General features: G+C 42.7%; 3 protein-coding genes across 3 annotated transcripts; 1 reads left to right on the top strand and 2 right to left on the bottom strand.

Annotated features, from left to right (window-relative positions):
* The first annotated feature begins 2988 nt into the window (after positions 1-2988).
* LOC127308260 (single-stranded DNA-binding protein WHY2, mitochondrial) lies at positions 2989-7494 on the top strand. Its single transcript, XM_051339042.2, has 8 exons — positions 2989-3138; positions 4509-4594; positions 4685-4782; positions 4874-4966; positions 5552-5646; positions 5742-5815; positions 6608-6696; positions 7175-7494. The coding sequence occupies exons 1-8, from the start codon at positions 3101-3103 to the stop codon at positions 7298-7300; spliced, it is 699 nt and encodes a 232-aa protein (XP_051195002.1). The 5' UTR covers positions 2989-3100; the 3' UTR covers positions 7301-7494.
* A 75-nt stretch (positions 7495-7569) lies between these two features.
* On the bottom strand, positions 7570-10935 carry LOC127308259 (probable arabinose 5-phosphate isomerase). Its single transcript, XM_051339041.2, has 3 exons — positions 10132-10935; positions 9013-9236; positions 7570-8067 (listed from the first exon to the last, which is right to left on the bottom strand). The coding sequence occupies exons 1-3, from the start codon at positions 10801-10803 to the stop codon at positions 7911-7913; spliced, it is 1053 nt and encodes a 350-aa protein (XP_051195001.1). The 5' UTR covers positions 10804-10935; the 3' UTR covers positions 7570-7910.
* Positions 10936-13286: 2351 nt separating this feature from the next.
* LOC127310555 (uncharacterized) lies at positions 13287-14956 on the bottom strand. The gene is made up of 8 exons (XM_051341219.1): positions 14877-14956; positions 14754-14794; positions 14651-14665; positions 14389-14547; positions 14093-14271; positions 13898-14015; positions 13689-13792; positions 13287-13583 (listed from the first exon to the last, which is right to left on the bottom strand). The coding sequence occupies exons 1-8, from the start codon at positions 14954-14956 to the stop codon at positions 13287-13289; spliced, it is 993 nt and encodes a 330-aa protein (XP_051197179.1).
* Between the last annotated feature and the right edge of the window lie 7501 nt (positions 14957-22457).

Below are 22457 nucleotides of genomic sequence, written 5' to 3'. Positions count from 1 at the left end.
AATGCCAAATTCAATATTATTTTTATTTCAAAATTATTAATAACTTCAACTTTAAATTGAAGTTATTAATCATAGACCTATATGGTAATTAGAAAACCCTAATTCCATTTTGAATGATATTATAATCCTATCATTTCATGGGAAACTCTAAAACCCTAATTCAATTATGCACCAAACCCTAGCTCCAATAATCAATATGAAACCTAAATTACTTCTAACCTAAACTCTAGGTTAGAGCATGTGATCATGGTATCTTCTTTTCATTCATAGCTCCATAGTAGCAACTAAATACATACCTATGTCCACATAAAATGTAGAACCCTATCACTAGCCATGTAGTATTCCATTTATGCATACACTTAAACCAAGAGGATCAAGTAGGGTTAACCAAGTGTAAACCCTAGATCCTATTACCAAAACAATCATCCTTAACCATCCATGCTTAGCATCACACTAATGTGATGAACCTCAGGAGCAACTATACCAAATCTTGAGCATTACCTAACCATATTCCACTAAACTCTACTAGTGTTAGATAATTATCAAACATCCTATTTAGGAACCAACCATTCTTTACTTAGGGAATTAAATAGCAAACCCAAACAACCTCAACCTAATTGATATACTTCTTATTATTTAAGAAGTATGTTCTTCAAAAGTTATTCTTTTGAAGAAAATACAGAATCATCATCAACCCTGCTTATAAGGACCTATAAACCCTAGCTAGCTATCACCAACAAGATGAACCAGTCTTGATAGCAACCTTGTATGAATAATTGCTTAGAATGCCAGGCTTAACTCAACCCTACAAGCCCTAAGTGTTGATTAATCCAACTAGGTTGTGATCCATCTACTACCTACTCCAGAAACCAATTAGAACCATAGTAAACCATAAGGCCCCATAACCCTGATTACTATACTTGTTCTTTGTTAAAGAACATGATCTTCAAAAGTTATTCTTTTGAAGTATATAATAATCAATCATTAACCATGACATATAGTACTAAAACTAACCACTATTCAGTACCTGTTAGGATTACACCAAACCTTATTGTTGTGTGCTATTATTGTTGTTATTATGATTTATTACAGCACCTGCTTATGATAACAAGCAACCAATTCTTAATAAGAACCTTGTTTGTGAATCATTCTAAAAGTGCAACACACCCTGAACCAATCATTACAACTCACTGATCCTAAATCATCGGGGTTAGGTCACGCTTAGAGCGATTGCATCTCATACTTATGCATTATTGCATCCTGGCCAATCTTTTAAACATCGTCCTTACCAGACGATGATGCTATTTCAGAATTTGGAGTTATTGCGTAACGAAGACCTTGCCTGCATAATCTTGCAGTCAAGAAAGGCAAGTTCATCACTTGCTCATGTCATTTGAGTATTTTTATCAAATTACTTGCAAAGTATTATGGTTATCACTATTGCACAAAAATCAAAACCACTACTTTCATAACTATGAATATGACTATGTGGTGGGCAATGGAACCATGGATTGTGTTGATATGGTGGAGGTTCCATTGCACGGGTTTATATCCATCTAGGATTAAACAACAAATGTCGCCAGTGATTCTTGTGCCGTAATACCCGTGTTAACCATAAGATCCGGAGCGGGACGGAGTAGTCAAAAGTGTTTCCACCTCTCGTTCATCAATGGATGCGCTTTACCGTAGACACTTGTATCTGTCAGCGGCAAGCGGTAGGCTGGGGAAGCCTTAAGTCCCCACGGCACAGTCCGTAGACACTTGTCGTTCGAAGAACAAGCGGTAGGCTGGGGAAGCCTTAAGTCCCCACGGTATTGCGGTCTATGATGGGTTGCAGCCACCGGCGTAGGAGTGTATGGTAGAGCCCAGCACTGTTGTCGTGGTCGGGGTCCACCTTGAAATCTACAGGAATAATGGGACCGACGTGGACCCAGGGTCGGCGCATGCAACAAAGGGTGGGTGTTCGAGGTAGCGGAGGAACATGATTGGCTAGACCTTATACCGGGCCTCACACCAAAGGAAGTGTGGACGAGAACTAGACTTGGTTGGCACCAAGGTTAAGATCTCTTATGGGTAAAGCAACACACCTCTGCAGAGTGTAATGAACCGTGACCTGTCACTCCCTGTTCCGGGATATGGAACTGCGAACGCTGCCGGAAAGGAGCTCCATGAAGTTCTAGTAAACCGGTGAAGGCTGACGGACATAGTTCTTCTGAATAAAAGCAACCTTTTGAAGAAATGGTTATGAAAACTTGCATTGGTATTAGACTTTCTGGTCTAATGCTGTAGCTAGTGCATTAAACACCTCTTTCCTATAATGAACTTGTTGAGTACGCTCGTACTCATCCCACTCTTAAATCCCCTGCTTAGATATGGAGGCATCGAAGGAGGATCCATAGTGCAACTCGAAGAACGAGGAGTCAACAACTACTTCAAGATACAGGAACCTGTCAGAGGAATCAAATACCACATCCAACAAGAAGAAAACCTAGTTTAGCCATAGAAGGGAACTAGCTTCCTAAACCTAGCTCCTATTTAGCTAGAGTCTATTCTTAGCCTCTGTAGTTAGTGAAATACTCTACAAATAGAGTTCGTGATAGGCTTAGATCACGAGTCGTTCTTCTGTAGTTTATTTGCAGTTTTACCTCATTGTAAAGTAGGAGGCTGTGTGGATCTTTTGTAAAGAGTCGATGTTGTAATTCTATAGACATGCCTTGGACCCGCATATGTTTCTGTTGTACCACTCTGAGCGATATAATACCCGTGGAACTGTGTTTCATTGGTGTTATATCAGACTTGCATACTACACCATGCAGTGGTATGCCGGGTCACCACAATTTTACCCTAAAATAAATAATAATGTAAAATTATCAAGAAGAGACCTTAATCACTCTTGAAAAATGGTCCAAAAATAAAATCAGCGTTAAAAAGAAAAATGTCGTGGGTTCTAGGTATTGGGCTGGGCCACAGGCCACAGCCCATTTCTGGTCCTATAAACGCCGTCGGCTCCTCCCGAGACGAACGGCGCCTGCTTTGCCTGTCCCCCACACTCCATTCCACCGGCGACTCCGGCGCGACCAACGACGGACGACCGGCAACAATGCTCCGCCTCTCCCGCTTCCTCCCCTCCACCTCCAGGTCAGCAGCCGCCAAACCCTATCCCCCTCCCCATCGCCGCCTCGCGCACCAGATGGGAGACCCTAGCCGCCGCCGCCGCCGCCGCACCACTCGTGTATCCTGAATTCCTGATGCGAATCGGCCCGTTGATGGAGTCCGTGCGCGCGTGTTTATCTGTGTGCTGAATCCCCTAGCCAGTAAGCGCGAACCGATATGGGATTTTATTTTTCACACGCCGTGAAGGTAACTGGGGTTTTTTTCTAGGGTTTAAGCGTTGGCGGATGTTCAGAGCGCTGGTTGTTTACCGATTGGTTTCTTACCCCCTTATAGCGCATAAGCGATGCAGGATGTGCCCTTGCTGTTTCTAGGCGTGGATTTTGGTGCTATTAGAGTATTAGGCGCTCCAGTCCGAGCGTGTGCCTTTCCTTTGCTGGGGAACTTTTCTGATGCTAATTGGTGCTCGGAGTACATACATTTGTCCTTCATGTAATAGAGATGATCATCTGAGATGGTACATTCTTAATGTGAAAGTTAATGCTGCCAGGATCTTACTATGGTCTGAAATCGATGCTTGCTTAGCATACCCTTGGAATCAGAAAATTACTGCTGGAAACAAGCAACATGTTTGTTGCCTGGTCAATTTTTATTTGGTTCAGCTTTTCGTTCTACTTCACATGCTTTGTGATCTCTCTTGTATTTATGTCAAAGTAACACACTAATGCTACCATCTACCAGGATCTTTATTGTTTCAACTTGATGCGCTTGTCACAACCTTGGAAAAAGAACATAAGAGTTGAAACTTGAAACATGTTTAATCTGATCAAATTTAATCTTGTTCAGCTGGAAATTAGGATTGTGCTGTTACCTGATCAAGTTTAATCTTGTTCAGTTTTTCATTCTGCTTAACATGTTTTGTGATTCCGCTTGTATTTATGTATGAACATAGAGGACCATACCTTAAATATTACCCAATCCGTTTTCTTGTTCAGCTTTTCAGTCTGCTTGACATGTTCACTTGATTCCTCTTGTATTTGTTTACAAGCTTATATGACCACATCTTAAATATTACTCAGTACATTGGTTTGTACAAGTGCAGTTTGGCTTGGTACATGCCTCAAAAAGTGAAGTTCGATGTGTCTCTTTTACAACGTAATGATCATAAACAAAGTCCTTCTAGATACAAATCACATAACCTTCCTATTTGTGGACTAATTGTTAGTCTAAAATCATGAATCTTGAAACGTGTGGCCGTCGTATAGAATTGAACAAATGGAAAATTACCCCTTTTAATTAGAAACCTAAGAAATTCCTTTGTTATAGTATGGTTCTTCAAAAAAAAAAAAAAAAAACATTTACGATGAGCTTATAGTAAGTTCCTTTTCTGTTTTTAGGAGAGTCTCTGACCTGAAAGAGGTTCTCTGGAGTGGTTCCTTGACCTTTGAGCATGCTCTTTCGACTTCAGCAGCAAATTATGATGGTAAAGCGTTAGTCTGCCTTCTGCGCACTTATTCTTACTCAACCTGCTATGGTTTTTGAGCGCTAATTGCATCAATATCTTTATTTGCAGAGAATGCATCTGCCAGGAAGTTTGCGAGCTACACCGTGTTCAAGGGAAAGGCTGCACTTTCTATAAGCCCTATTCTTCCTGTGTTCAGCAAACTTGAGGTATGTTTACTTTTTTGTTTTATGTTCTACTTCTAGGCTTACAGCACTCAATGCCTTACTTGCACTATATATAATATTTCCGTTTTATCAGTCTGGAGCATCTCGAGTGAACAGAAATGGGTCAGTAATGTTGACCTTTTTCCCGGCTGTTGGACAAAGGAAGTATGACTATGCAAAGAAGCAGGTAAGTGGTGTGTATTTGGTATTTCCTAGTGATAAATACTGGGTACAGACAGGCTAATTCCTAGTTATACCCAAATGGTCTCATACTCTGGTGATGGACTCAAGACTGAATTCATACTGTGATGTTGTTCATGAAAACCAAAGTAGATAGTTCCATTGCCATTGCTAGCATGCACTTTTATGCTGGATAGCAACTCAATTCAACTAAAATGGTATACAACATGCATTTTTAATAAGCCCATGCAAGCACATTTGCACGATATTTGCTACAATTAGAGGATGTGAGTAATAGGTGCAGTTGACATGAATAATGAAGTAGGTATGTACACTCAACTAGTCAACATTGAAGGAGAGCTTGTCCTCTTCTCAGTTCTATCATTGAAAGGTCATTTATACTCCCTTTTTCCTAGTGTTGGTAATAGGCTCATAGCTGTCAGTGAAGACCAGATGTATCTTATTTTCTGGTGCCTTTTTTTTTTCTTTAAGTTCCTTTTTGTGCATTTGTTATTTACATCAACATAGGAGTACATAGTCTAATACTCTGTACTGCATTGGGATTAACTGATTTGGAACATTTGTTGTACAGCTCTTCGCTTTGTCACCTACTGAAGTCGGAAGCTTGATAAGTCTTGGGCCTGCTGAATCTTGTGAATTTTTCCATGATCCTTCCATGAAATCAAGGTTTGTAATACTACTATGCAAACAAACAAAAAAGTTGCATGCAGATACTTCCTGCTTTTAAATTTAACCTTCTAACCTCAACAATGTTTTACTAGTAATGAAGGCCAAGTGAAAAAAACGCTGTCAATCACTCCTCTTGGCAGTGACAATGGATACTTCCTTAACATATGTAAGTGACTTCTGTATTGCTTCTCTATGTTCTAAATGTATCTTTAGTTTCAAATCCCGACCCTCTCCAATTTTATCTTGCATGGACCGAGCAAGCATTGTTAGCGGATTATTGCTCTGGAAGGAAAAATCATTTTATCAACTGGCCATAAGGTCATAATTAGCCAGGCCAGTGCCTTAGCATTTTCAGAGTGGTGATGAAATAGTTATCTTCATTATATGCGTCTGTTGTATTTTCTTAAAGGCGCCAGTGTGCCTTCCACAACATCAAAGCTTTGTTCCTGCCAGTGGCCAGTTTACATTTGTAGATGACATGGTGCTCAAGGCGCCAGTCTTCCATAGCCCAAAATTTACAATGCTCAATGAAGCCTGGTTTAGTCAACTTTCCTGCCTATGGCCAGTTGACATTTGTAGATGACACAGTGCTCAAGCTTTGCCACCAGCCTGCCATAGTCTATATCTATAATGCTCAATGAATCCTGGGAGTTAGTCAACTTGTGAAAACTTATACTGGTGCATTGCCTGCATGCTATGGTTACAGCCTGTTGCATTAATTTGGCTTGTGAGAGATTTATGTCTTATCTCTTAATATCCCTGGCTGGAAAAAGAGAAATATGTCTGCTCTATAGTTATCATCATATCTACCATATTTATCCAACACTGTACATATTATATTAATATATTCTCTTTGGTTCGTATTGTTTCTATATATCATGTTATTCTGCTAATACTTTCCTTCTGTTGTCCCTGAATGACTTATTTTCAAGAGATGCATGACGATTCTTCTTTTCAGCTGTTATGAACAATGGGCAGAAGACAAATGAACGCATGTCAGTCCCTATAACAAAAGCTGAATTTGCAGTTATGCGCACAGCATTGAGTGTAAGTTTCCATGTTGCCATTTCTCATCTATCGATCCTGTCTTAGTCGCCGTCAGGTTATCTTGTCCAACTAATCTAAATCCTGGTGATAGATTGAATCGCTGACATATTATTTAGCCCTAATAACCGACATACCTCTGATGTGTAACTATGAATCATATGGTGTTGCTGAGCTTTTATAGTTCTATCTAAGGGCATTCTATTTTTTAGCATCATGTTTGTGTCATACTGCATGGGTTCATTCTCTTCCACGAAGTTCTTTGTCATTGGCCCATGATGCTCATTCCTGTTATTTTGTAAGTAGGTTTACTTTTCTAGTAGTATATCATACTGTAATGACGACAGAGTAGTAATAACCAGTCACAAGCAACTTGTTTCTTAATCATATTGCTTCTCTACAATATACATGCTGATTTTTTTTAGAGGATTAGATCTTCACTTGCACTGTGTTTTGACAACTTGTATATGTATTTGTGCAGTTTGCATTGCCGCACATCATGGGCTGGGATCAGGCCCTAACGAGCCACCCTCAAAGCCCCTCATCAGCTCCAGCTAGCAGGCCCAGGGTGGAGCGCCCAAACCCAGATTCCGAATGGGACAGGTGAAGCTTCCTCGTAGCACCAGATCGGCGTAGGGTTTCGAACACCACTGCAAAGTCGCCACTAGATCGTACGGAAATATGGAATGCTTTACTTGTGTTTCCTTCATGATCAACTTAGTGTAACGTTTGTATCGGATTTTATGGTATTGAAGGGACTGAAGTTAGGACCAAGCACCATCAAACCTTTACGTTTGTTCAGTGCATGCCTCTACCCTCCATTATTTGAGTGTGGTATCCTGTGCTTGCTGTCTACTGCGGTGCAAATCTGATGCATACGTGATCTAATGTTTATTTGCAAAATAACAGAATTATTCTCTAGTGCTTGATACATATTGACCATATTACATCCTTGTATGGACGCACAAGCACGTCACATTGGCACAACAAAGAGAATGAAACATATTATTGACACTACAAATTGGGGACACCGGTGGTGTCTCCACATAATCTCTCAAGTGTCCAGGCTACAGATGCTTCTACAGCGATGAAATGTTGTCACGAGAACTTCTCCAGTGTAATCTCTCAGATGACCAAGCAGGTGTAAAGAATCAGAAAAAACCAGCTAGGGCATAACATATTAGAAAGAACTGGGCAGCCGATATGTGAAGGCTTGCTTATAATCCAGCAGAGACCAACCCATGTAATGTGATGATCCCAGACACGATGTTTTTGTGGTCGACGACAGGCAAAAACTGCACGGGTGAAGGGGGTGACTCCATCTTCTCCATGGCTTCAACTGCCATTGCATCTGCAGTTATTGTCCTGGGATTCCTGGGACATCAAGCAGGGGTGTCAGAGACGGCTGTAGATCATAATCAAAACTGGCTACACAGCACAGATGAAATCACAAGTATAAAGATGGCTTGCAAGAAACTGAATGAAATCAGTAATTTCAACTAAGAAATCAGAAGGAAAAAGCAGGCAAGGTGCCAGAACCCAGTTTGATAACACAATGATTTCTTGCCTAAATCTGTAATAACTTCGAACTTATATTCTCTGTACTTCGGATTTTGGAAGAAATCTCAAGGTATCTGCATAACAGCACTCACTGAACTTCACTGCACCAGGTACACGAACAAGCACTGACAGTTGGGCATGTGAGCAATCCTGGATTCTCCAAGGCGCATCACTACCTTGGCAGTGACAGCTGAAAACATCTCAACTCAGGCTACATGCAACTATCATACTCCTGTTGTCACCGACACATATCAACACTGCCTCATGGGAGCAGTGTTCCATTATTACGACAACATAACTGTTCAAGGACTGACAGAACTCTGTCACCAGATCGTATAGCACCACATGGCAATTAACAAGAGGTACATTATGGTGTTGCCGATCTAGTGCATACGACAACTTCTGAGGGTCACTAGATCTAAGGCAAGCTGTCTTAAAGCACATTTCGAATCAATTTGTTGGAAATATGAGGGTGTTGGGATCACAAACTATCTGTATTGAAGAATTAAAGAAAGTTGTCTTGTCATGACTGGTTTTATTTTTAACATGTGTGCTACTTCATATTATTTTCAAAGGTGCCTTTGCCAGCCATGGATGTTGTTCTCTTTTTTCAAACCAAAGCACCCATGGATGGTATGGTCCAGTTAACCATTTTCCAGAGTATCATTCTAGAAAGCTTTTCCAAAAAAAAAGGTTCTACAAAAAAAATTAATTATAGTTACAGGCCTAAGACAACACAAAGACTGAGCACCGACAAACCTGTTGCACATCTCCCCAACTGTGAGATTGAAAATAGCTGGCCCGCTTGCCTTGAGTGTACGCCGGAGGTCACCATCAGTGAAAGTTCCAATCAAATGATACTCATCATCAACCACAAGAAGGCAGCCACAACCTTTACTAGTGAGCTCAGTAAGTTGATCCATTATCATATCCCCCTCCTTGCACAATGGAAGCTCATTTTGTTTCTTCATGACATCCTTAACCTGCAAGGTAGTGTTTTAAGTTATGATTTTACACTGTTTACTGAGAACATTCCAAAGGTACAAGGAAAGAACCAATTGATTTGATAATTGAAGGATAGTACTCCCTCCGTCTCATGAAAATTTTCTTAGATTTGTCAAATTTTGGATGTATCTAGACACTAAATAGTGAGTAGATACATCCAAATTTAGAAAAATCCAAGGCAACTTTCATGAGGCGGAGGGAGTATAACTTCTAATGATAGAACAAGTGGAGTCTTTCACTTGTGTAATCATGTAGCTTGATTTCCCGAAAAACTTTATTTTGGTAAAACTCAATGGAGACAACGGTGACAGTTTCAACTTATTACATGAAGATTGATCAGCTAAATATGTTGACATAACAACATTTGATTGGTACATTGTGTTTCCACACTAACAGAAATGACAAGAATAATAGTACTAGTATATTCGTCATTTTTTAGCAAGACTATATTATTGCGCGAAATATGAGCACTAAGTATTTTTCCCGGTCGGCTGAACATAAGGCGAAAATGACCTACCAACAACGGACAGAATAGTTTAATTCCACGAGGTCTCATGAAAGGGACAGAGGTAACCACAAAGAGAAACAAAAATGTTTGTTGGATAGTGACCAAATTCCCAAATCATAACGAGCATGTGCCCTGTACTCATGTGTAATCATAACAAGACACACTGACACTGACATGAAATTGTGTGAAGTGAAATTTAGTAATGGTAAGATCTGATCCCCATGTTCGGTGTTGTCGAAAAAAGAGGATCCCCATGTTCAGTTTGCCCATAGATTAGGGGAACTTTCAGATAGAATTACTCCCAATTTGCTAGTGTTGGCAATGCAGGGTAGTAGCTTGTTTGTGAAGGAATGTATATACTATACCTTGAAGATGAGTGTCTTGCCGATCTTTCCTGCGGGGTGGTTGGACGCGTACTGGTCCCTGGTGAGGCGTCGCGCCTCCATGATGGCGGCGACGACGGTGTCGCCGAAGACCATCTGTATGGCGGTGGAGGTGACGGGCGCGAGGCCGAAGGGGCAGACCTCCCCCTGGAGCGGGAGGTGCACGTTGAGGTCGCAGGCGGCGGCGAGCGGGCAGTCGGCGCCGGAGGCCGCGGAGGTGAGGGAGATGAGGTGGGCGCCCTTGGCGCGCGCGCAGGGCGCGAGCGCGAGCAGCTCGTCGGAGGCGCCGGACTTGGAGAGCAGCACGAGGAGGTCCCCGGGGAAGAGGGAGCCGATGTCGCCGTGGAGCGCGTCGACCGGGGACAGGAACCCCGCGCGCGCGAAGCCGAGGGAGGCCAGCGTCTGCGCGAGCTTGAGGGCCACGATGCCCGACTTGCCCACCCCCGTGAAGAAGACGGCCCCCGGGGCGTCGAGCAGCGCCTGCGCGAACGCCGCCGCCTGCGTGAGGTCCAGGCGGTCGAAGAAGTGGTCCAGGTGGCGGCGCTGCGCGTCGAAGAGCGGGGCCAGGTCCGACGCCGCCACCTTCACGCGGTGGGGCACCTGCGCATCGGGTGCGCATTCCGGCGAGGAGGAGAGCACCGGGAGCGAGCCCATGGCGGCGAGCAGCGCGCGGAAATTGGGCGGCGGCGATGGGAGGAGGATTTGTGTGCGGGAGAGACGGGAGGGTGTTTGCGGGCGATGTGGGATTAACCGGGGAAGGAAGGAAGGAAGGAAAGAATGATGAGCCTGCTCGTGTTCGTATGGGCGCTATTTATTCAGGGACAGTGGCGTGCGCGTGATGTGATGTGATCACGAACGATTTTTTTTTTCGAGAGCAACCACATATATTTCAATTATTGAAAATCAAGTTACATGAACACACAAATGTGGAAACTGAAAGATAGACCAGGAGAAAACAGTTGTCCTGAAAACTTTACAAGTAAAACCCTAAAAAAAATACATAATCATTCTTAGGGTTTCACACTCGCGAAGCAATGACGTAGCCAAACTCCAACGCCGCCTAGACATACGTTAGAAGAGACGCCGAACCTCCACCATTGCCAGATCCAAATAAGCACCATTGCCAAAGAGGCTTTGTGAGTCAATGAACAGGCCCGCTGCGAGCAGCAAGGCACATATCGTTGTGGCACGTTGACCGGGGGACGTCCCCGTGCTTCCTTGAACCAAGATCCACCGCATCCCACCGATGAAGTCGGGGAAATGCGATAGACCCACCACCTCCGGGCCAACATCCTCGCTCCAGAGCATCCATCTCGCCCCGGCCCCTGGCGCCGCCGTAGAAAACGCATTTAACGCCGCCGACACGCCGAGAAACTAATCTCGCCAGATCTGAAGATCGACGAGAAGACCAAGCCGCCGATCTGAAGGATCGACAAGCACATGTTGCCAACAACTCCGAGACGCCACCGTAAAGATGGCCGCCGGTGTGGGAGTAGAGTTGCGGCAGATTTATTTGCCCGGGCGCCGCTCCCACCACCCCAACGACGCACCATAGCAGACAAGCCCTAACTACAGAACGGAGGAACGAGCTCCCCTCCCCCTCCTGTCGCCGGAGCGGCAAGCGGAGGGGAAGGGGGCCAGCGCCGGCGTTGTTGTACATGGGATCTAGATCGCCTGCCCTGTCGCCTGGGAGAGGAGAGAGGCGAAACGGTTCGCGTGATGATCACGAACGAATTGGGGGATTTTGACGCGGATATACAGGAGCAGCTGCATCAGCTCTAGGTGCAACTCTAGCGGAAAGTGTCTTTGACACATGGGCACCAGTACTCTCCTCATTTTTAGATTTTTTGAAAATTTTAAAATCTCACGTTTCTAAATCTCAAAAAATTATGATATTAAATATATAGCTAGATTATATACGGGTGGGGTGTGTGCAAAAAAGTCCCGTTAAAAAATATTTTGTATTTTGAACACTATAAAAATACAAATTTCTGACAGTTAATGGTAGTAAAATAGTATTATAATAGTGTATCCTTTTGTTAGAAATTTGTTTTTTGTATTTCCCAAAATTTAAAGTATTTTTTACCGGGACTTTTTTGTATACACTTCTCATGAACATATCTATCTACATATTTAATGCCATAATTTTATGCCATAATTTTAAGAAACATAAAATGTGAGATTTTAAATTAAAAAAAAACTGAAAGTGGAGGGAGCACTGGCACTCATGTGCACCAAATTCTTGTCCCAACTCTAGCGGTATCGGCCGCCCTGCCTGAAAACTAAACGCGAGTTATGGGTGTTTTTTATTAAAAAAAAAGATCCAAGCAGATGGGTGTTTTATTTCTTCATTGTCCTAGGGAAGCCAATATGGCAGTACATGTTTTAGCTAGTCATTCGGAGGGGTTTCAATCAATTGTCTGGACTGATGACCCTCTTGATTTTATTGTGGATGTAATAACACATGATGTATCTTTGATGCCCTAGTAACAAAATCCGCCATGATGGCTTTCCGTAGAAAAAAACCGCGTCGCCACCATGGGCCTATCACCGAGCTCCATAGAAAACACCGAGGCGAACCACAATGCTTGAATCAAGGGGGTGCCACCGCCACCGTCCATGACGACGCTCTTAGCTAGAATTGGCCCGGCTGTTGATTTGCCCCGATTCGCCGTGTGCGCGAACAAGCGTTGAGGCTCGACGGCTGGATGCCTTAATTAGCATTCCTCGCAATCGAGTTCTCGGCCATTCCATGCTCATGGGAGACTACTTCACCGAGGTATGCACCTACCTGGCTCATCTATTGTAGGCGTTATTTTCTCAAAATTGTGAAAATTCCCAGTATTTCACTCGCTGGAGAAATGTTGCCGGTCTCCTAGGATTTAGTCTGTGTCAAAAGATATCGGCCACAACAGTGGCGAAGGACGAAAAAAATTTGAGGTCGGGCAAAATTTTAAATCGTTAAAAAAATGACGCAAAAGAATAAACTGTTTTGACACATTAATAGTTTATATGATGGTAAGCATAGTCTCTCAGTAATATGGTAATAGCAACATGTTCAAATATAAGTAGAACCTACAGACATACCGATAATGAAGCTTTACTGCCGTCTAGAAGTTCCAGGCAATGGCAAAGCTCTACCTTCCTTTTGAAAATCTTTTAATTTCACCAAGATCAAGACTTTTGAATATCCCTCGCTCGATGTAGCACACCATCAAATCATTAAGCCAACCATCAGACATCTTGTTGCGCAACTCTGTCTTGATAATCTTCATAGCTGAGAATGCACTTTCAACTGTTGCCGTCCCCACCGGCAAAAGCATTGCCAACTCAATAAGGCGGTAAACTGTAGGAAACATGATGTGCCTTTCAAGTTCAACCATCTTTTTAGCTAGGCTTGCAATGTCAATACAAACTCTGAAATCTTCAACTCTCTTCATATGAACAAGGAATAACTTAAGGGAATCTTCTATATGATCTCGCTCATAATCCGAGAAATCATCACGAAAAATCTCTGTAAGACGAGCAAGCTTACTCACATTGAACCTAGGAAATGAGTCTCTCGGATCAACACAAGAGAAATTCTGAATAACCTCTGAAGATGCCTCATTAAATCGATGATCAAACTCTGTGATAATAGAGTCTATGGCAACATAAAAGGTGTCAACACGATAAAAATGATCAGTGGTGACCGCGTAATTTCCCCGTTTTCTTGTTCTACCCCATTTTGTTACCATGGTATCCATACTTGGGATTATGATCTCATTTTCAATGCAAAATGATTTGACATCTTCCAAGAGTGAATCCCAACCATGATCTCTCCAATTGACCAAAAGTGCTCTCACATCCGTAACCAAAGATATGGCCTGAAATGATACAAATAGAAGTTTAATTCAAAAAAATATACATCGGGAAAGTAGAACAACTAAACATTATCGCATACCTGCACAATATTCTGATCCTTGTTTTGCAATAGAAGAGATACATCATTTGTCATACGAAGTAATCTTAACATCATCTTCATGTGGAACACAAAACTAAAAGTCTCCATTTTATGAACATATCCACCCGCCTTAGTTGGATTACGAGAATCATACTCAACAATGCTCAAAATTTCTATCGCTGCATCCCACATTGATTCAATACGACATAAAGTTGTGTAGTGAGAACCCCACCTTGTATCTCCAGGACGGCACAAAGATGTTTCTTGATTTTTCCCCCTTCCTGTGGGCATTTCACCTTTCTTGACCTTAGATAGAAGAATCTCTTTGTGCTTATGAAGCAATATATCCTTCCCCCTACAAGATGAACTAGAGAGATTGGCAATCTCTTTCACATCATCAAAGAAATCCTCAAGACCTTGCAGCATCTCGATAAAGCAACAACAATCAGCTGCAACTGGTGAGCAAAGCAATGAACGTAAAAAGCATTTGGGTTTTCATCACAGATTAATTTCTGAAGTCCATTAAATTCTCCCCTCATATTAGATGCTCCATCATACCCTTGCCCTCGTAGTCTTGCAATAAGTAGATCATGTTTAGCGAAAACCTCCAAAAGTGCTTTCTTTAAAGCTAGTGATGTTGTGTTTGGGACATGTTGAATACCCAAAAATCTTTCAATAATATCTCCACTTTTGTTCACATACCTACAAAAAAATGTTACAAATCAGTTTAATGACACTACATAGAAAATAAGTAAAGACAAAAATAACATATTTCGACACTTACCTCACAACCACGGCCATTTGCTCTTTCACGGATATATCACGGGATTCATCTATAAGAACAGAGAAAAGACAACCATCCATCTCTTCTTTGATGAATATTGTGACCGCCTGCGCACAATGTCTCGCAAGTATTTTCTGAATAGTTGAGGAAGTCATTTTGGCATTTTTAGGACATAGCTCATCAAATGCAAGCTTCACTTCCCTATTTCTTTCTTTATACCAATCAAGCATCTCCAAGAAATTTCCTTTGTTTAAAGAAGAAGCAGATTCATCATGTCCATGGAATGGTTCACCTTGCAATGCTAGATAGCTAACAATACCCAAAGAAGTATCCACACGAGTTTCATACTTTACAAGTGACTCACTGGTATAAGTTGTTACTTTGCTTTTCACACTTGCCTTTTGATTCTTAAAATCATCACATGCTGCCCTTGAAATATTATGGATGCTACATGGCCCACCGACATGTTTATGGAATGCTTCCGTCGCATTTTTCCAATTATCATACCCCAACTTGTTGAAGACATCATGCCCCAAATTTTCATGCCCAATATGTTTGAAAAGATAGCAATAGAAGCAATAAGCCTTATTCTTGTCCACACTATATTCCAACCAATCATATTGCTTAAACCATTTTGGTAGAAAGGATCTCTTATCTCTATTTGGGGGGAAATTATGCTGAGATGGTTGTGTTGGACCATTCTTAAGATAAGCAAATCCAACATCTTCTCTAACATTAGGAGCGAATTCATCAACTTGAATGCGAAGTCCGGGATCAAGTTTTATATACTCTACGAAATCAGTTATACCTCCATCTTCTATAAACACATGCTCCGAAGTCCCCTGTCCTCCTTCCAGTTCTTGTTCTTGCTCTTGTTCTTGGTGTGCTATATCACTTTCATGGGTGCTCGGGTTAGAGCTATTTTCGGTCCTTTCTTCCACTTACTCTTCAGCTTGATTTGGGATAACATTTGCAATTTCCTCATGGGTGTTTGGTTTAGATTGGCTACTACTAGCAATGGACACAAAATATCTCTTCAAATCTGCAATTGAAATTTGAAAACATATAATATATTAGTTTGGCCATGTTACCGAGCTCACAATTCACAAATTGAAATTTTATCCAATTGATAAAAACATCTACAATTATACCTCCCCTTTAGCTGCAGCGTTCTTCCCTTTCCTGTCCATCTTGGTTCTTCTCGAACCTCGACCACAAAATCACAGCGATAAACTGTTCAAACTTTGAACTGCAAAATCTCGTAGATACCTACAGAAGCGCCGGGTGATCCGTATTCTGTAGCCTGCAGCAGAACAGCGGTAGACGGTTAGGGACGTGCGGACGGAGGCGAAATGAAAAACGTCGAGAAGGACAGAGAGTCGGAAACCCGGAGTGTTGTATCCAGTATCCTGCGGCGTACTCGGTACTCGCCTGATCCGGTGATCGGGTCGAAGAGACGAAGACGAAGACGCGGCGGCCGGCTGTTCCCTCGAGGCACGCGAGACGCGACTGGTTTCCTGCAGGCTGGAGCGATCTCGTTCCGTATCGATGTATCGTATATGGCCAGATGACCAGATGGCACGTCCTGGCAGCGATCGCACGTCCCGGCAGCGATCACACGTCCGGCCCAGCTAGGTAGCAGCAGCCCAGTTCGCGTCCGTTGAGCCCATTTCCTTTTTTTCCTTTCGTTTTTTCTTCAGAAACGAACACAGCTTGTACAAAACTGTTTGTATAGGTATAGATGCATATATATATATGCGATTTTTTGCAAAAATTCAAGGTAGGGCAGATGCCATACCTTGCCCAAAGGGGAGCTCCGCCCCTGGGCCACAATGAGGATGATTGCCTACGACATTAAAAATTATTACATCGATGAGTATATTTTCATTGGAGAAGATACATCGCTCAAGCGTGTACGGTTGTTTGCCAAAGTTTTAATCCGGGGTTTGGGGTCCCAACACCTTTGAGCTCCCAATGAGGAGGATAAAAAAAGGTTGATGGCACAATAAGAAATAGTATGGACGGGCATGCCTGGGAGCGTGCAGTGCGGAGGTTAAAGAACTGCCCTGCTGCTTGGCACGGACAATACACCATCGTGATTCAGCTATTGTGGTTGAAGCTGTGGCCTGAGATAACTCGTGTATTTGGTATTGTTTTTTTAGGCCGCCCGAATCTCTCATGACATGAACGCTTTGCACAGATCTCATCTATTTGCTACGCTTGCTAGTGGAGATGCTCTATCTTGTAAGTATACCGCCAAACACCGTGACTATACTATGGGATATTATCTTGCCGACGACATGTATCCTTCCTGGTCAACATATGTGAAGCTCATCCAACATCCAAAAACACTAGGAGCGCTTTTGGTATGAGTAAGCCAGGTTTGACATGGACTTGGAAAATTTCTTCGACAGCGGTGGCAACTGCATGAAATCCAAAGGAACCTGGTCCAGGTCCAAGATTTTTCTGAGATGTAACGTCAGATTGAAAACTAAAGGATCGTATGGCGCACCTAAAGAGAGGGTGGATAGGTGCTACAAATTTTTAGTTCATTTTCAATTTAGGCTTGACACAAAAGGTAAAATCTCTAGATATGCAACTAAGTGAAATTACCTAGATGACAAGCTACACATCTAAGCAAGCTACCCCTAAGCAAAATGCAATAAAGGCCACAAAGGATAGAAGTAACCGAGAGTGGAGCAAGCGGAGACACAAGGGATGATTCATGTAGTTCCTTCCTTTTGAGGGGAAGTACGTGTGCGTTGGAGGGGTGTGGTTGCCACGAAGGCCATACCAACGCCACAAAGGCCTCGTCCTATTCTCCGGTGAGCACTGGCACAAAGTCCTAGCTCACTTGTCCACTAAGGGATTTCCTCTAGGTGGAAACCGGGCCTTTACAAGGTTCTTCACGCACCCACATCCGAATTGGAGGCTCCCAATCAAGGCTATCAGAACACAATAACAAGTTATCAATGGAGTAAACAACAACTAGGTTTCCAAAGGAAACACTAGCCAATGGGCCCTCAACTAAATGAGGGGGAAATTCATATCGCTTAGGCGAGGATGTAGATCTTGGTCTTCTCCTTCGATTCTCCAAAGATGAAGAGCTTCGGATGTATGAGGGGGGAGATCTAGTGGTTTGGTGGCTCAACATTAGGGTTTCTTCTTGGGAAAAACGAGCAGCGTGAGGGTGATGAAGGGAGGGGGTATTTATACCCCTCCGGGAAATAGAGCCGTTGGTCTTTCCTTGGGGTAGATATTCTGGCCCTCGAAGCAGGCGGATAATCCACCCCCATGTAAAATCCAGCCAACTTCAGGCGCTCACGCATTTCATCGCCTAAAAGTCCTTAGCCGATTTTTGGGGGCCGGATTATTGTTGGCGGCATAGGTGACAACATCGCAATTAGTCGTGCCATGAACTACGGGAACACACCCTTCGTGTCAGCTAATGAGACTTGGATTCCAGCTTCCATCAACCCTACCGCCTAAACGGTGGTCTCATTTGGCGGTTCCACGTCTTCATTGGCTGGACCGGCGAGGAGGCCGACCACAACTCTGGCAACACTTTACCTATCCTTGCAATGGAGATCACGGTAAAAGCCAGATCAAGATCCACCCTTTCCACGGAGGTGGTTGAGTTCTAGATCTACAAAAATTCTACCTACCCATTCGTGCATCGGAGAACGAGATGGATGGTTGATCTCAGTCTGCCTTACTAGTTGAAGCTATCGACTCAGAGCAAAACCACTTCGTTGGCTATCTTGGATCTGGCTCTGGCACTGCCAAACCTACCAACGAGAGTGAGTCAATCCTCCCCGCCAACGACGAGGTGGATTACTCGTGAAAGTTCAATGTCGGTAACCTAGAGGGGGTGAATAGGTTGTACAAAAATAATAGTCCAACCACGTAGTAATAACATAAATAAGAAATATTTTACCTAACTAAAATGATAAACCGATAAAACTCCAAACTCGAAATCGCAATAGAATATGCATGCGGATTCCATTTTCTATGAAATTGAGCTTGTTGAAAAGCTAGAAACAAGCTCAAGAACCTCACACAGAGAAACACCAAGATGTATGTGGAAATCATTGATGAAAAATACGGAAAACTTTGATGGAAGTAGAGAGAAAATGATTTGAGCCAAGTACCAAATAAAAGCTTTGATCCCCTCTTAATATTGTGGGGTCCTATACTCAAGAAAAACCAAAAAAGGGAGACTACCTTGTTGCGCTCTTCCGAACTCCGTATTTGATTTTATTTGTCACGCTCTTCCGAACTGCGTCTTCGAGTTGCCTTGTAGCGCTCTTCCTCTCCCTTTTCACATCGTGATCCGACACCATAAGAGGGAGAGAGAATTAACCGTGTTTCGCTTGAGCTTGATGGCAACGCTCATGCTTCATTCAAGCCGGAACACCTAAATTGATTGCATGTCCTAAGTTTTCGTCACCAATAGTTCAGCTCATGAGTCCTGGAGGATTGTGACACCGACTTCGAGCCAAAGCTTCTCTCTTGACATCAACTATATTGAATCCAACATATGGTCTTCAAGCAAAACGTACGGGCTATTCCTTCAACCAAATACTCAATGAAAACATTAGTATATAATTGTCAAGTATGGGCCCAATGATTATCCCATTCATGTAAATAAAAAGAATGAGATAGAAAAATCCCAAAAGAGCAAAATTCCAACAAAGAAACCAAAAATCTATACACTTTCACAATGGCACAAAGTACCAAAAATAAAAGGTTTGTCTTCCAAGAATGAAAACTTGATATAAGTCAAGACATTTTATCAAAGATATTTTTAAAGAGTCAAGGAAGACACATGGGAGAAACAAGGATTTCTTGACAAGAAGAATAAGGCAATAAGAGGCAATCCAAAGTGAAGATGATTCACAAGAGCTACCACATACAAGGATATCAATTGTCAAGTACAATGAACATATTGGAACTATTTCCAGTGGTATATTGCTAGAATTTTTATGATCAACTTCACAAGAGGCATATGATAAAAGATATGAATTAAGAACCATGCACAAAATAGAGTTTCTTGATATACACAACCATCCAAAGCAATTATTACGATAACTTTAAGCAAACTGTTTCCCAAATAAGATATAGAGATGTGTATTTGAGAAGAAAAAAACTGCACCAAGAATCTCTTACTCAAACAAAGATCCAATAATATGATCAATAAAAGCTTTAATAAACGTGGAGCTTGTTTAAGAAAACATGCCACCTAGGAATAAGATAAATAGAAGTATGAACTCTTAGTGGCACTACCTCATATGTTGACATTTTCTAGGTTTGTGATATGCAAAAATCATATTACTCTCCCATAATGTGCTAAAAAAATATTTCCAACAAATAGGCAAATAAAATTCAACTAAAGATAATTAATGAACATTTATAATTTGAATTTCCCATGAGTATGTGATACGCGTACAGCACGCGTCCGTTGGGAACCCCAAGAGGAAGGTGTGATGCGTATAGCAGCAAGTTTTCCCTCAGTAAGAAACCAAGGTTTATCGAACCAGTAGGAGCCAAGAAGCACGTTGAAGGTTGATGGCGGCGGAGTGTAGTGCGGCGCAACACCAGGGATTCCGGCGCCAATGTGGAACCTGCACAACACAACCAAATTACTTTGCCCCAACGTGACAGTGAGGTTGTCAATCTCACCGGCTTGCTGTAACAAAGGATTAGATGTATAGTGTGGATGATGATGTTTGCAGAAAACAGTAGAACGAGTATTGCAGTTGATTGTATTCGATGTAAAGAATGGACCGGGGTCCACAGTTCACTAGTGGTGTCTCTCCCATAAGAAATAACATGTTGGGTGAATAAATTACAGTTGGGCAATTGACAAATAAAGAGGGCATGACCATGCACATACATGTTATGATGAGTAGTGTGAGATTTAATTGGGCATTACGACAAAGTACATAGACCGCTATCCAGCATGCATCTATGCCTAAAAAGTCCACCTTCAGGTTATCATCCGAACCCCCTCCAGTATTAAGTTGCAAACAACAGACAATTGCATTAAGTATGGTGCGTAATGTAATCAACAAATACATCCTTAGACATAGCATTGATGTTTTATCCCTAGTGGCAACAGCATATCCACAACCTTAGAACTTTCTGTCACTGTCCCAGATTTAATGGTGGCATGAACCCACTATCGAGCATAAATACTCCCTCTTGGAGTTACAAGTAACGACTTGGCCACAACCTCTACTAATAACGGAGAGCATGCAAGATCATAAACAACACATAGATAATCAACATAGCATAGTATTTCATATTCATCGGATCCCAACAAACGCAACATGTAGCATTACAAATAGATGATCTTGATCATGTTAGGCAGCTCACAAGATCCGACAATGATAGCACAATTAGGAGAAGACAACCATCTAGCTACTGCTATGGACCCATAGTCCAGGGGTGAACTACTCACACATCACTCCGGAGGCGACCATGGCGGTGAAGAGTCTTCCGGGAGATGATTCCCCTCTCCGGCAGGGTGCCGGAGGCGATCTCCTGAATCCCCCGAGATGGGATTGGCGGCGGCGGCGTCTCTGGAAGGTTTTCCGTATCGTGGCTCTCGGTACTGGGGTATTCGCGACGAAGACTTTAAGTAGGTGGAAGGGCGGAGTCGGAGGGTTGACGGGGGCCCCACACGCTAGGGTCGCGCGGGCCCCTCCTGGGCCGCGCCGCCCTAGTGTGGCGGTGCCTCGTCGCCCCACTTCGGTTCCCTTTCGGTGTTCTGGAAGCTTCGTGGACAAATAGGCCCCTGGGCGTTGATTTCATCCAATTCCGAGAATATTTCCTTACTAGGATTTCTGAAACCAAAAACAGCGAAATGACAAGCTGGCTCTTCGGCATCTCGTTAATAGGTTAGTGCCAGAAAATGCATAAATATGACATAAAGTATGTATAAAACATGTGAGTATCATCATAAAAGTAGCATGGAACATAAGAAATCATCGATACGTTGGAGACGTATCAGCATCCCCAAGCTTAGTTCCTACTCGTCCCAAGTAGGTAAACGATAACAAAGATAATTTCTGAAGTGACGGCGCCTCGTCGCCTGATGTCTACGGGTGCTTCTATTCTTGTAGACAGTGTTGGGCCTCCAAGAGCAGAGGTTTGTAGAATAGCAGCAAGTTTCCCTTAAGTGGATCACCCAAGGTTTATCGAACTCAGGGAGGAAGAGGTCAAAGATATCCCTCTCAAGCAACCCTGCAACCACAAAGCAAGAAGTCTCTTGTGTCCCCAACACACCTAATACACTTGTCAGATGTATAGGTGCACTAGTTCGGCGAAGAGATAGTGAAATACAGGTGGTATGAATATATATGAGCGATAGTAACGGCACCAGGAAAATAGCTTGATGCTACGGCGGCGTGTGGTTGATGGTGGTGATATTGCGGGCGATACGGATGCAGTAGAACAGTAAACAAGCAGCGATAGCAGTATTTGGAAACAAGGCCTAGGGATCATACTTTCACTAGTGGACACTCTCAACATTGATCACATAATAAAACCACTCTACACTCTGTTGTTGGATGATGA

The sequence above is a fragment of the Lolium perenne genome, chromosome 6 (genome assembly GCF_019359855.2).
Source record: "Lolium perenne isolate Kyuss_39 chromosome 6, Kyuss_2.0, whole genome shotgun sequence".
NCBI classification, from domain to species: Eukaryota; Viridiplantae; Streptophyta; class Magnoliopsida; order Poales; family Poaceae; genus Lolium; species Lolium perenne.
The sequence above is the reverse complement of the archived record's forward strand: the minus strand, read 5'-3'. Positions and strand labels throughout refer to the sequence as shown.

Excerpts from the sequence above, each read along its gene's own strand:
- LOC127308259 (XM_051339041.2), bottom strand. The coding sequence starts at position 10,803 with ATGGGCTCGCTCCCGGTGCTCTCCTCCTCGCCGGAATGCGCACCCGAT. Across the intron at positions 9,237-10,131 it reads GCAAGACACTCATCTTCAAG|GTTAAGGATGTCATGAAGAA; the intron begins GTATAGTATATA and ends ACTACCTTGCAG. Across the intron at positions 8,068-9,012 it reads GTTGGGGAGATGTGCAACAG|GAATCCCAGGACAATAACTG; the intron begins GTTTGTCGGTGC and ends TTGATGTCCCAG.
- LOC127310555 (XM_051341219.1), bottom strand. The coding sequence starts at position 14,956 with ATGGATGGTTGTCTTTTCTCTGTTCTTATAGATGAATCCCGTGATATA. Across the intron at positions 14,795-14,876 it reads CAAATGGCCGTGGTTGTGAG|GTATGTGAACAAAAGTGGAG; the intron begins GTAAGTGTCGAA and ends ATTTTTTTGTAG. Across the intron at positions 13,793-13,897 it reads AAATGAGATCATAATCCCAA|ACTCTATTATCACAGAGTTT; the intron begins GTATGGATACCA and ends ATGTTGCCATAG.
- LOC127308260 (XM_051339042.2), top strand. The coding sequence starts at position 3,101 with ATGCTCCGCCTCTCCCGCTTCCTCCCCTCCACCTCCAG. Across the intron at positions 4,783-4,873 it reads CTGTGTTCAGCAAACTTGAG|TCTGGAGCATCTCGAGTGAA; the intron begins GTATGTTTACTT and ends CCGTTTTATCAG. Across the intron at positions 6,697-7,174 it reads TTATGCGCACAGCATTGAGT|TTTGCATTGCCGCACATCAT; the intron begins GTAAGTTTCCAT and ends GTATTTGTGCAG.